Source organism: Aedes albopictus, chromosome 3 (genome assembly GCF_035046485.1).
Source record: "Aedes albopictus strain Foshan chromosome 3, AalbF5, whole genome shotgun sequence".
Classification (NCBI taxonomy): domain Eukaryota; kingdom Metazoa; phylum Arthropoda; class Insecta; order Diptera; family Culicidae; genus Aedes; species Aedes albopictus.
In genome coordinates, this window is record NC_085138.1 from 410,546,461 (window position 1) to 410,558,889 (window position 12,429).

A 12,429-nucleotide genomic window follows, 5' to 3' on the forward strand; every position below is an offset into this window, starting at 1 on the left:
GGCGGGACTGTGGTGGGCATTCATAAACCGCATTTCCTGGAATTCCCTCATTTCGTCTTGTTTTGGCGCATTGCACCTCTCCGATCCGCCGCCGCCACCGCGCCCTTATGCTGTTGCATGTGAAAGTCTTCGACGCGGCGGCGGACTTCGCTGAGGACGACGCGACGAAGCTGATACACATCAGACACGATCCCCGACTCAACGGCGGACGCGCATGGAGGCGAGAGGCGCACATTCCGATGTTGATGTTGTTGCTTTTATTGTTGCTGTTGCGGGATCAAGTTTTTCAGCGAAGCAAACGAGCTTCAAGCGGTTGAGGTTAGACTACGCTGGACTGTTGTAGCTGTGGCGGCGGCACGACGAATCCCAGACGGACGGATGGATGCTGCATTGCGGTCGCCCCAAAGATGATCCCAAATGAAGCGAACGAAGGAGAAGGCAACGCCAGAGTAGAGATGCGATGTTGATGTTTTTGTGGGGCAGTCTGGTCCCCGCGCCAGCGTCCGTGTGGAGCTGAACAAGAGAACGAGGGGGGGGGGGGGGACAGCCGAAGTTAATGGATGTCGGGTTGACTGGTTGGGCATCGTCGCAACGAATCTCCTCACTAAAGGAGGAGGACGCATGGTAGGTGGTGATCGACAGCGCCTCTCTCCTCGGATTTTAGCCGTGTTTGTCAACGCACTCTTCTTACTATCGCTGCGGTACTAATTCAGTGCATAACACTTCCTCGGCGGGAGCGAGCAAGCGCTCGCGGGATGCGAGAGAGACGTGCAGCGATGATCGAAGTTAGCCGTGCCAAGCTCAGGCGTCGTCGTCGTCGTCGTCATGGATTGCTACGATGACGAGGTCAACGGCGCGGCGGCGAGTGCGGTGCGGTTGGCGAAACGTCGGCCGGCGCGAAGCAGCGGAGTTTTTATGAATGAAAATAAATTTTACACTCTTCGCGCTAGTGCTCCTCCGGAAATACTTTGAATCATTTATTGATAACAAATGTTTGTTGACATTTGGCTCTTCAGTGCATGTTTGACCACCGTGTTTTTCTGCTTCATTTTTCTGTTCCGATTTCGAGGCAGCCAGCTCGACGAGGCTTCCAATGTTGACGGTTGATGGGTCCACCAGCAAGCTTATAGGTGCCATTTTTATGACACACAGAACCGACCGCCATTGATAATTCTCCATTTGGTGCACATCGGTTCGAAAAAAGTTTCACGGTGTGCAGAAAAGGGTTGTAGTTTGGATTTCAATATGCTATGACATCTATACGAAATACTGCTTTCCACAGTTCATTATTTAAATGTATATTCCCGAATCAACCCTTTACAAATTGTCATTTCTCGGAAGCCTGTGAAATTCATAAAAGTCCCGGGAACCCTGAAACACACCGAAAAGCCTCTGATACCCTCCGATACCCCCGATACTACCTGATCGCTCACCTGAAAATCTAAGCTTCCTATCGCCCCAGGACTCCCTCTTAAACCTCCTCAAACATTCTCAACTACCCCAATACGCCTAGAAATACAATTAAAAGCCTCCAGAGATGCCAGATTATTTTATCAAAAATCTGTATCAATACAGATTTTTCTGTATCGCCATATTTGAGGGCATATCAGGCACCGAAAGTCCTAGATTTCAATAAAAACTAACAAAAATGTACTACTTATTGGCTGTTTTAATTTCTAAAAAAAATATTTATTTATTTATTTATTTTCTAAAAAATGTGTGAAAAAGTACAAATTTTCATAAATACTTTAAACCAGCAATTTATAAAGTTTTCATTAAATTTATCGAAAATAACTTCAAATTTTATGTTATCTGGAGAAATTTGTATCACATTTCAAAAATCTGTATTTTCTATACTCTGTATCTTGTCTGTATAGAAGGTCAAAAATCTGTGTAGTACAGAAAAATCTGTATATCTGGCCTCTCTGCCTCTGAAACCCCCTGAAACTCCCGTGAGGCTCACCCGAAAGCCTGTGATATCCTTGGAAACACTCTTGAAGCTCACCTGAAAGCTTGTAAAGCCTCCTAACTCCTAATAACCTCTTGGAAACTCTCTGAAACCTACTGAAATACCCTTGAAACTGTTGTGAGCTCCTCTGGATGTATGCTGAACTGAAACTTTCCCGACACACTTTTAAACGCCTTGAAACGTCTCTGATACCCCATGATACCGCCTTAAAGCTCACCTGAAGGCCTGTGAAGCTTTCTAATACCCCGGGAGCTCCCTCTAAACCCTCCTGAAACTTTCTCAACTGACCTAAAACGCTTTGAAATGCATTGAAACGCCTCCATAATGTCTTGAAATCACCCTGAAGCTCATTTGAAAGCCTGTGATGCCCTCTAAAACTTCTATGAAACTCTCTGAAGCGCAATGAATCGCCTTGGAATTCCTCTGAACTCTGCTGAAACTCCCGTAAGGCTCACCGCTCTGAATTCTGCCGAAACCCCTTTGAAAAACACTGACACGCCCCAGAACGCTTTGAAACGCCTCTGAAATTCCTATGTAAGTTCACAGAAGTTCACCTGAAAACCTTTGGAGCCCCCTGAAACCCACCTGAAAGCTTGTGAAGTCCCCTAAAATCCCCAATAACCTATTTAAAACACGTTAAAGTCCCTTTAAAACTGCTTTTAACCTCTTAGGATCTCCCCTGAAGCTTCTCTGAAAGTTTCTGAACCCCTTGAAACCTACGGTATGTTCTGAAACGTCTTGAAGCCATTATGAAACCCCATTAAACGCCCTAAAATATGTTAGAACACCTCTGGAGCTCACCTGAAGGCCTATAAAGTCCCTTAAGTTTTCTTGAGATTTCATGGGATCTCAAGGTGCTTTTAGATGTGTTCTTTTGATGTTTTAGGACAGTGATTCTCAGCGTAAACGCCCTTGGGGGCCAAATCGGATTTTTTCAATATTGCGGCGAGCCGCAGGTCATTTTATCGGAACATTCTTATGTTAGGCAGAGTTAATTGGTGGATATGATAAGAGAAACGTTTATTTTTTTGTACATTCATGGATACTAGTCCTCTAGAGGCGGAAGGAGGCGCCTGGAGGCGTATACACACACGCGGTGATGACTACGGTGATGCTGACAGTAGTTGAGTTAGTGTTTGTATTGCATTACAGTCGAGAATGAGAACTCGTGAAGAAACATTTGCTGCACTATTACAACAGCGAATCAATGAGCACATTTTAGCTAGCTTAATCAATCGACAGCTAGCATCATTGATGTATTGATGTCTGTCGATTATTCAAGCTAGCTAAAATCTGCTCATTGATTCGCTGTTGTAGTAGTGCAGCAAATGTTTCTTCACGCACAGGACAAAAACTACACATGGAAGTACCTCGTTCTCAATTTTTTCAGTTATTTTTGAATCAGTAGATGTTCTCAAACTGCAAGCTGCCAAAACTTTTCAACACGTAGTATTTTATTATGTTTTGGTAAAATCGAATTCGAGAGGCTTATTTGTCGCTTATTTGAAAAATTCTTCTGCGGGCCGCAGAAAAGGCCCTGGCGGGCCGCACTTTGGTGACCACTGTTTTAGGAGATCTCAGGGTCGTTTCAAGGTGTCTCCAGGTGTTTCGCACTTCAGAGCGTTTCAGTGGTAGTCTCAGGCGAGAGATTTTGTGCGGTTGCAAAGTCGATTTAAGGCGTTCCTGAGCGGTTTCAGGAAGCCCCAGGAGTTTTTTTTTAGCTTACGGAAGAATTGAGGGACTTGACGGCTTCCAATTGTGCTCCATGGATTTCAGAGGTGTATCTATAAGTTTTTACGGGGGGGTTGGTTAGATTCTGGGGCGCTACAGGGGGTTTCATGAAGAGGAACCCAACTGAAACATCCCAGATACTAGCCCGAAAGCCTGTGGCTTGGCCTGTAAAGCCCCCTTAAATCTCATGGAACCCGTTTGAAACATGCTGCGTTCCACCATGGAACGCTTTAAAATGCTACTGAAATCGCCTCTAAAGCTCACCCGAAAACCTGTGAAGCTCCCTTAAATTTACCAGAAGTGCACTTGGAAGCCTGTGAAGCTCCCAGCACACCCAGAGGTTTCTTTGAAATCCCCTTTGAAAATCCGAATTACTCGTGACGTAAATTTATTGCACAAAACGTAAGCAATTTCATGACGTAAATTTATAGGTCTTTTGACGTAATACACTGCCGATTCGTTCGTTGGCTGCTCGTTAGATGGACTGCCTCGATGGTTGGATGTTCACTGGTTGGGGCAAAACCCAACTAAAAGCATCCAAGCTCAAAATCGATGTCAAAATGAGTTTGACGTCTGACCGGCCCTCGCATCGCACCTCTTATATACAGGACGAATTGGCAAGTCTACGAGTGTTTCGTCACTTGCGTGTGTCTAGAGCATTTTGATCAGTTGTCAGTTGCCCCCCCTCTGAAATTTCATGAAACACTCCGAGAAAAGTCTGGAAACACCTTTGAATTCCCCCCTCCCCCCCAGGTTGAAGTATTCGTCATTGATGTAATCGTCATCATTGAAAATGCAAAAGCAGTTTTCTCGTTCAAAATTGGAAAATTTGTTATGAAAATGTATTCACTATATTATGGGTGGAGAATGCAGTACAATGAATACATTTTCAAAGCGAAGTTTTCAATTTTGAGCGAGAAAACTGCTTTTGCTTTCTCAATGATGACGATTACATCAATGACGAATCCTTCAACCTTAAGGTGAATATATAACGAAGCCACACCTCCAATTTTCAAGAGCACAAATTTGAGCAACAAAAAGATGGTTTGCGCTGAAAAGTTGATCGATTGGTGACCCGCTGGTGGTGACCAATCGATCAACTTTTCAGCGCAAACTAACTCTCGGCTTCGTTATATATTCACCTTAAGAGTGCTCCTTGGAAGTTTTAGGAGACACTGATATATGTTGCCCTTTTCTGTAAGTTTTAGGAGGTTTCAGGGATGTTTCAAGACATCTCAAGATATTTCAAAAGTTTCAGTGTGGTTTTAGGGGCGTTTTAGGGCTTCCAGAGAATATAAGGGAGTTTTAAATGATCAGGAGACTTCAGGGGGTTTCGAGAGCGTTTTGAAATGTATCAAGACGTGTTTAGGGAGTTTCATGCGCGCTACAGAGGGTTTCCTGGCGTTTAAAGACCAAAGTAACAATTCCATTGTTGATTGGTTTTGTTTGATTTTTATTAGGGTTTTATTACAGCAATAACTAAAACTCTATGACTACTTTTATGAAAACCATTAATGAATTGTTTTATAGTATACTTGAAGATATTCATAAAGCCAGATTTTAAAAGTAAACAAAACTCTCCGATATGTGAATCTTCTGGCATTCGTTATTACCACAATAAAACTGTTCAAACTCCCAACAGATGGCAATCCGTTCGATTAGTAACGACATCTGTTGGTGGAAAAGCAGAAACTACGACACTGCTAGGTTTGTTGCGGTCATCATAAAAGTAAACTTGCTTTCGTTTTATTGTCGCTAATTATGGTCGTCGCAATATTGAAGAATTAGCTGTCGTGAAAGGAAAATGGTTAATTTTCCCTAAATAAACTCTCTCAGCTGAGTTTTCTTGTAATTCGAAATAGTTTTACGAAATTAACAAATTGATTTATTTCATTCTAAGATCATAATATTCACCATTTTCGAAGCGCATTAATTTATGCTTCTGCAACCCCAATATTCACGGTAAAATTGAATGTGCATAAGCCTAGAATCATAATAACTAGTAAAATATCACTTTGAAATTATCGCTTTCTGCTTACGAATGATGTATCCTCCTGAATTTTACGTGCCATCGAAGAAGCTTCTCTGCATCTTGAACTGTCACAGTTTTTGTTAAAAAAACGACAACAAGCATCATAACCTCTTATCGAGAATGGGAAATTTTTCAACTAGGTCTTAAAACAGTTTTATTGCTACTCTTAATGTTGTTTGCAAAACCTCTTCGATAGTGGTCCACTTAGCCGGAAGATGCTCTTAAAGAGGTTATCAAGAGGTTTTGATGTATAAATCAGTTTTAATGCAAGTTTTATAGAATTGATTATGAAGATCTCTTATAGAGCCGAACAAAATTTAAAACGCTACTTGGGAGGAGATCAAGATAATTTCAAAGAGATTCCAATGGAATTTCAGAGGGCTTCACAGGAGCTCCAGTAACAGTTGCCTGATCAAAGAGAGCTGAAATGTCATGAAACCCCCAGAGATACTCCTGAAATGCCCTAAGATCTCCATGGAACCCTTTGAAACGCAGTAAAACACTGCAAAAACCCACTTAAAGCTCCTGAGTAGCTCTGAATACCCTTGGAAACCCCAGAAACCATCCTGAAACTCCTTGGAACGCCTGAAACCCTTTGAAATGCTTGGAGACTTCAGGGGGTTTCAGAGGCATTTAAAAAAGAATTCATTTGAGGGGGGGGGGGGATCATAGCACTCCAAGAGCAAATTTTAAGAGGATTTAGCATGACCTTGAGAAGCTTCCAGTGCAATTCCAAGCAACGCCAGGGTAGTTTAGGGCTTAGCTCAACCCTGAAACGCCCTTAAATACCCTGAGACGCTCCTGAAAAGCTTCTGAGCTGCCACAACACGACCCTAAATCCCTCGTAGACTCTTGAAACGCCTGGAGGCCCCCTTAAAATCTGTTTACGCCATATAACGTAATGAAACCTTTATGAAACACATTAACCTCTACTACTAGAAACACCTCGAAACGCAGCTGAAACCCCGTGAAACCCTCTGAAACATTCTCGAGATTTGAAGCCCCTAAAAACAATCTCAAAAGTACTTCAAACGCCTTGAGAACTCTTGAAATCTCCATGAAACGCTACCGAAACGCCCTGAAATGGCTAAAAACGCGTTGAAATCACCTTGAAATCCCCCGAAATATCCCAAAAGCTCGAAACTCTTCTAAATCCCCACTGAACAGCTGTCTCTCGAAACCTCATGAAGTTTCTTGGAAACACCTTAAAATCCTTTGAAACGCCATGAAAACTTACAAGAAACCCCCTAAGTGTTATACAGAATTCAACAAAACTCCTTGAAAAGCCCTCAGGATCACAGTAGGCTGCGTGGGAACAGTTTTGATGAACTCAACCCTAGCAACATTTTGATGACCAATTAGTCTGGTAGAAATTACATAGGGTTATAAAACTCTATATCTTTTATTTTGGTTTTATGATGGTTCTAAGAACCTCTTCTAGTTTATTTGACTGAAAAATGTTACTTGGGAACCCTCACAAACCCTCTAAAACTTACTTGAGAACTGCTGAAACTCCCATAAAATCATCTGAAACGCTACCGGAACACAAGGAGATTCTTTAAAACGCGTTGAATCGGTTGAACCACCTCAAATTCCCCCTGAACCTGCTTTAAACGCTCCTTCAACTCCTTTAAAGCCCCTTGAAAAGCTATCTAATTCCCTCGACACCTCATGAAGCGCTCCCCTAAATCTTTTGAAACGCCATGAAAACTGACAAGTAACCCAATGCTTCTGAAATCTCACTTAACTCTCGGATAGACCTGGAAACGCCCTCAAGATTTTCTTCTTCGCGTCAAACAAACGGAACAGTTCCGATGAACACAAACCAATGAGAGTATATTACAGGTGGAGAAGAAGAAGAGATGGATATGCATTAGTAAGGGAAGAAACATGTAAGCACAAATAGTGACGTTACTATTTGACAAGCTTTTTTATGGGAGCCCGCTTTGCTTGTAGTTGAAATATGTTTTGCACCTATCACGGGTCTCATGCACACAAAGTACCTCCTTCTACGCCTTTATTAGACTCTCATTGAACACAAACGGAAGGCAAATAGTTCAGTTCAGAGTTCTGCCGCTAGGTGGAGTTAGTGAGTATGTTAATTTGACAAGTTCTACTTCCTGACTCTGATTCGATCGATTCGTATTCATGGTTACGAAAATCGATGTTTCGGGTGGCTTTCTCAGTCTTTAAGTCGAGACCAAATTGATTTCTACTCTTCCGACGTTTCAGCCGAAGCATTTTACGAAGGAAGTTCCTTGAAATGCGCTTGAAATTCCCTGAAACACGCCACTGAAACTCTTTTGAAACCCCTTAGAAACCTTTCTAAATCTCCCAGGAACACCTCCTCACCATGAAGGAGGTTTGAGTCGCATCCAAAAATCAGCAGAATCTCTGAAGCACTGCACTGATGAAGGCACGTGGACCAATAACCCGGAGAAATTTGTATAATTGCACTAGTGGATGAACTTTTGAAAATAATCTTCTCAAATTATTGCTTAGAGCTGTCGAATCTCTTGAGAAAATTAAAGGATTACTGATCTAAACCGCTAATAAAAAGCTTTTTCTAGCAGTTTAAGTGTATTAGTAAACGCATTAATTGTTGAACGATAAGTCTTCGTATGCTCTAGTAAACTATTTTATGAGCCGATTCGGATCAGCTGATCTCTCATTTCATGAATGAAAATTTGTCAGTGGTGGTTAACATGCTTATTGTCAAAGCCAGAATTTCAGGGTTGCCAAACAATAAAACGTGCAAACAAATTCTGAACTGGCAACCACGAAACTGTCAGTTAAGTGTCAGTCAGCATGCTTATCAAAACAAGCATTCTCACAGCAAAAAAAAATCCGATTTGCAGTGGACGATCAGTCTTCTGGTACGAATACAACCCTGCAATTTACACTTCGGGTGTGTTCGGTGTTCGGATTGAACTCTGTAGCTGTAGGTAGGTATCATGGAAGAAGGAAACCAAACAAAACTCGATTGGATGGTGGTCCAGGAGCAGCGCGTACCGCTTCACCACCATCACCATGTGAAACCGAAGCGTGGTGCTATTCTTGGGAGCGCTTGTTGTTATTGTCACGAGACCGGAGCATGATATATTTGTCGTTGTTAAAAATGGAAACAAAGGTAAAATGTCAACAAGTTTCGCCAGGGCTCGGAAAAATTTCCCTGTGTTGAGGGTTGTGTAAATCTGGAGAAAACTTCTGTTTTCAACTGATTATTCTAGTTATTGCGCATTTCCCACCCCACTGGACCCCTTTCGCAGTTAGCATAAGTGCGGGATCATGAATAAAACTGCGATTTCGCATCGAATCGTGTCGGTGTCTTCTGCGCACTTATTTATTTTAAGATGCTGAATAAGTGCGCAGAAGACACCGACACGATTCGATGCGAAATCGCAGTTTTATCCACGATCCCGCACTTATGCTAACTGCGAAAGGGGTCCAGTGGGGTGGGAAATGCGCAATAACATTGGAACAGTTCCGGTGAACACGCATGACTACTAAGATGTGTTCGTCACCGCGCGTGGAGCAAATCCAGCTGCAAGCCCACGAAAACTACGACGAAGCAGTACTAGGCCGTGGTGCAACACATATGGCCTACTTTGACGCATGTGATTCGAAGTAGTGTCTGCTCCGGGAATGTGGCGGGTAGGGCAACGAACGAACGGCTCACGGGAGGGCAGGCAGTCAGAAGAAGTGTCATTGACACGCTAACTAAACACACATCGCGCTCTCCGCGCTCATACGTAGGCTGAGCGGACGGTGATGCGACACAGATAGATTGGTAGCGCACAACAAGCAAGCAACGCCAACGGTGGCGACTTCCGGATGGATCAGTCAATCGATTGCAGCAACCACCGCGCGCGTAAATAGCATTATTGTGTCCATCGGGCGTTACTTTGTATTCAGCTGCTGCCGCAGCCGCCGCCGTCGCCTGTCGCCACTTCAGTCGACCTATATATTGGGAACGAACGTAAATAGAGGACAACCGCGCCGGAGAACTAAGTAGGCGACACTAGGGTGGCCCTGGTCTGGAGTTTTAGAAATTTCCTTTGATTTCGAGTTATTATAAAGGCAAGGAGGATCAACGAGCTACAGAATCCAACAACGAATCCAGCAGCGATGAGAAGTTCTCACTGATCGCAGATCGAGTAGGCAACAATCGTTCATGACTTATACTATTGTTCGGTCAGTTCATAGCTAGACTCGAAACAATAGAGTAGTGGTAGATTTATTCTCAAACTCAATATTCACGTCCGAATCATTTCAAAGTTCCCACTTAACAAGATCTAACGGCAATCTTATTTGCTTACTTCTTTACCGTATACTCCTTAATGTCGTTAGTTCTTAGGTTTTCGATCAGTCCTCAGAACCTCTTAAGAACATGTGCCAAATACCGACCGTTTCTCAATCACTGATAGATTCTTCATTTGATGAACGAGAGAACTTCAAACACTCTGATTTGGCCTACTTTGGTCCACTCTAAGTACATGTCGTCGTCGTTTGACGTCTGCATGATGTTTAGTTGGGTGGCATTATTTACGCTGATAACACTTTTTTCCGTAATTAAAATTTCAAAACAACCACTACAAACTCTCTCTCGCTCCGGCTGGACTCGTCTGTCTAAACACGGTGGTAGTGTGGCGGCCGCGTTCGTCGATCCGTTTTCTGAGAGCCAACGAGTGGCTGCCATTTGTTAGTGTAAACAACGCTCTTTGTGTTTATATTTTTTCCCTCTACTTCAGAGAGGGAAGGGTCTGCGCCCTGGTTAGGACCGAGAGGTGTGATAACACACAAGGCGGGGTGTGATAGCGCCAGTTAGATTTATTGGAGCGCACCGGCAGTGTTGCCATCCACTTACCGTTGATAATAACCGACGCCGCCGCCACCACTGCTGCGATTGGTTCTAATCATGTCGGTGGGATCCATTCATGCGATCCCCCACAACACAGTAGGCACTTATTTGTTCGTCACAGGAAGCAATGTTTACTACGATTGCTGAAGCACAAAGACCGAATTTGTTCCAGTAGGCGGCGACACAACAAAACCGAGAACTTCTCACTTCTCCCCGATAAACATCCGAATGCTATGGCACATCGCAAGAATTTTCTAGCAGCCGTGATCGTTCGCCTCGATGTGACCGTCAAAGCTCGTATTGTTTGTCGACTTGAACCTGTCGTCTGTTTCACGGTGGCCTGTAAACAACACTCGTCCACTGCATAGGATTATTGCGAAATCAGCGTATTAATGCATTCTCCGAAGTGAGCGGTTTACGACGATACACTAAGACCGCCAAGGCGGTAGACAAATGCCCGATTCCAGTTAGACAACACAATCCGGCGCTCTCTCGCTTCCACCACTCTTGTTTCCGTAAAAATCGACAAGTTTTTTATCCATATACCGAGATATTGGTGCACAAAACGAAATCGATCAACTAATTCACCAATAACCGACGACCTAGTTCACCCGAACTTGACCAATTATTCGGCGCTCGTGTCGCAAAACACAAAAAAAAAACAAGATTAATTCGGCTCGAAGGAGAAAGCGCGAACTTCGGCACTTGTTCGCGGTGCGAATCTTCTCTTGGACTAAATCGGCCTGTGCTGATTTTCCCGAGCGAACCCTCAATCCGCATTCGCCGCGTCACATTCATCCCATCGGTGAGACGAGCAAATTGGCCAGCTATTCTTGCACTCGCCAGCACAAACAGCGCAAACATTGAACATTGAGCTTTTCGCAAACGAGTGCACAAGTGTCGTATTTCTCGCGGCGACACCACCGCGACGAAGACCACGACATGCATGCATGCAACGCGCCTCTCACCGCACACACGGTTGCAGAGTGCAGACTGCGCCGAGAGCGAGCGAAATGTTCTCTTTCGAGGACCACCGTCCGCCCCACCCACTTCCGCACCGACTACTAAGATCACGATGGAGTTCTCCCTGACCGCCCCCTTCCAATCCAATCCACCGCACGCAAACCAGTGTGAGGAAAGAGCTTTCACCATTTCACTTTCCACTCGTTTCGCTGATTCACTCACCACTCGCGCGAGCGAGTGATGAATCACTGCACGCGATCGGTGCTCACCCTCGCGAGGAGAACGGCGATCGGCGATCAGCGAGTGAGCGAGCTTTTTTTGGTGAGCGATCGCGTTGGTATGCAGCAGACAGCTCCACATTCTAGGAACACAATCAGTGTGGCGATCATCGTCATCATCGATCACCGATGACGACGATCATGACCGCCGCGCCGCGATCGCGAAGGGGATGAAGAGCCTTTCGGTCGGGCATCCTCAGATACAGTTATCTTCGGTGTGATGATGGACGGCGATCGACCAATCGCGCGCTCAGCCTAATTGAATTCAGCAGCAGAGCTGGTGGTGATGGTGGCGGCCTCTACAGGCAGGCGGAATGACTTGCACAACCCCTGCCTGGGTTAAAGAGAGCAAAAAACAGCAAACGATAATTACGCCTTTTATCTGGACGATGGATTCGTTGCGTTGTTGGATCACGACGACGATCGCGAATCTTCTTCTCCGGCGAAGATGGGTGGCTCCGTTCACGATCCATTGAACAGAGCTCTCACTCCGCTGGCTGTACTCCACTCGCCGCACCGTCGGCCGTCTCGCACAGGGAAGTTATGAATGAAAACCTTGCGGTAGTTTGGCGGTGACGGCGGCGCGTGTGGTGGA

General features: G+C 44.5%; 1 protein-coding gene across 9 annotated transcripts in view; it reads right to left on the reverse strand.

Moving 5' to 3' along the window:
• Positions 1–12,429, reverse strand: part of LOC109426385 (insulin-like growth factor 2 mRNA-binding protein 1) — a 274,999-nt gene that overhangs the window by 72,638 nt on the left and 189,932 nt on the right. For 2 of the 9 annotated variants that reach the window (XM_029875600.2, XM_029875597.2), the window contains exon 1: positions 10,600–11,314. The exons of the other annotated variants lie outside the window; for them this stretch is intronic. In XM_029875600.2, coding sequence (XP_029731460.1) covers positions 10,600–10,667 — 68 coding nt within the window. In that variant the 5' untranslated portion in view covers positions 10,668–11,314. Of the gene's footprint in view, positions 1–10,599; positions 11,315–12,429 lie in introns of those variants that run through there. 9 annotated transcript variants of the gene reach the window in all.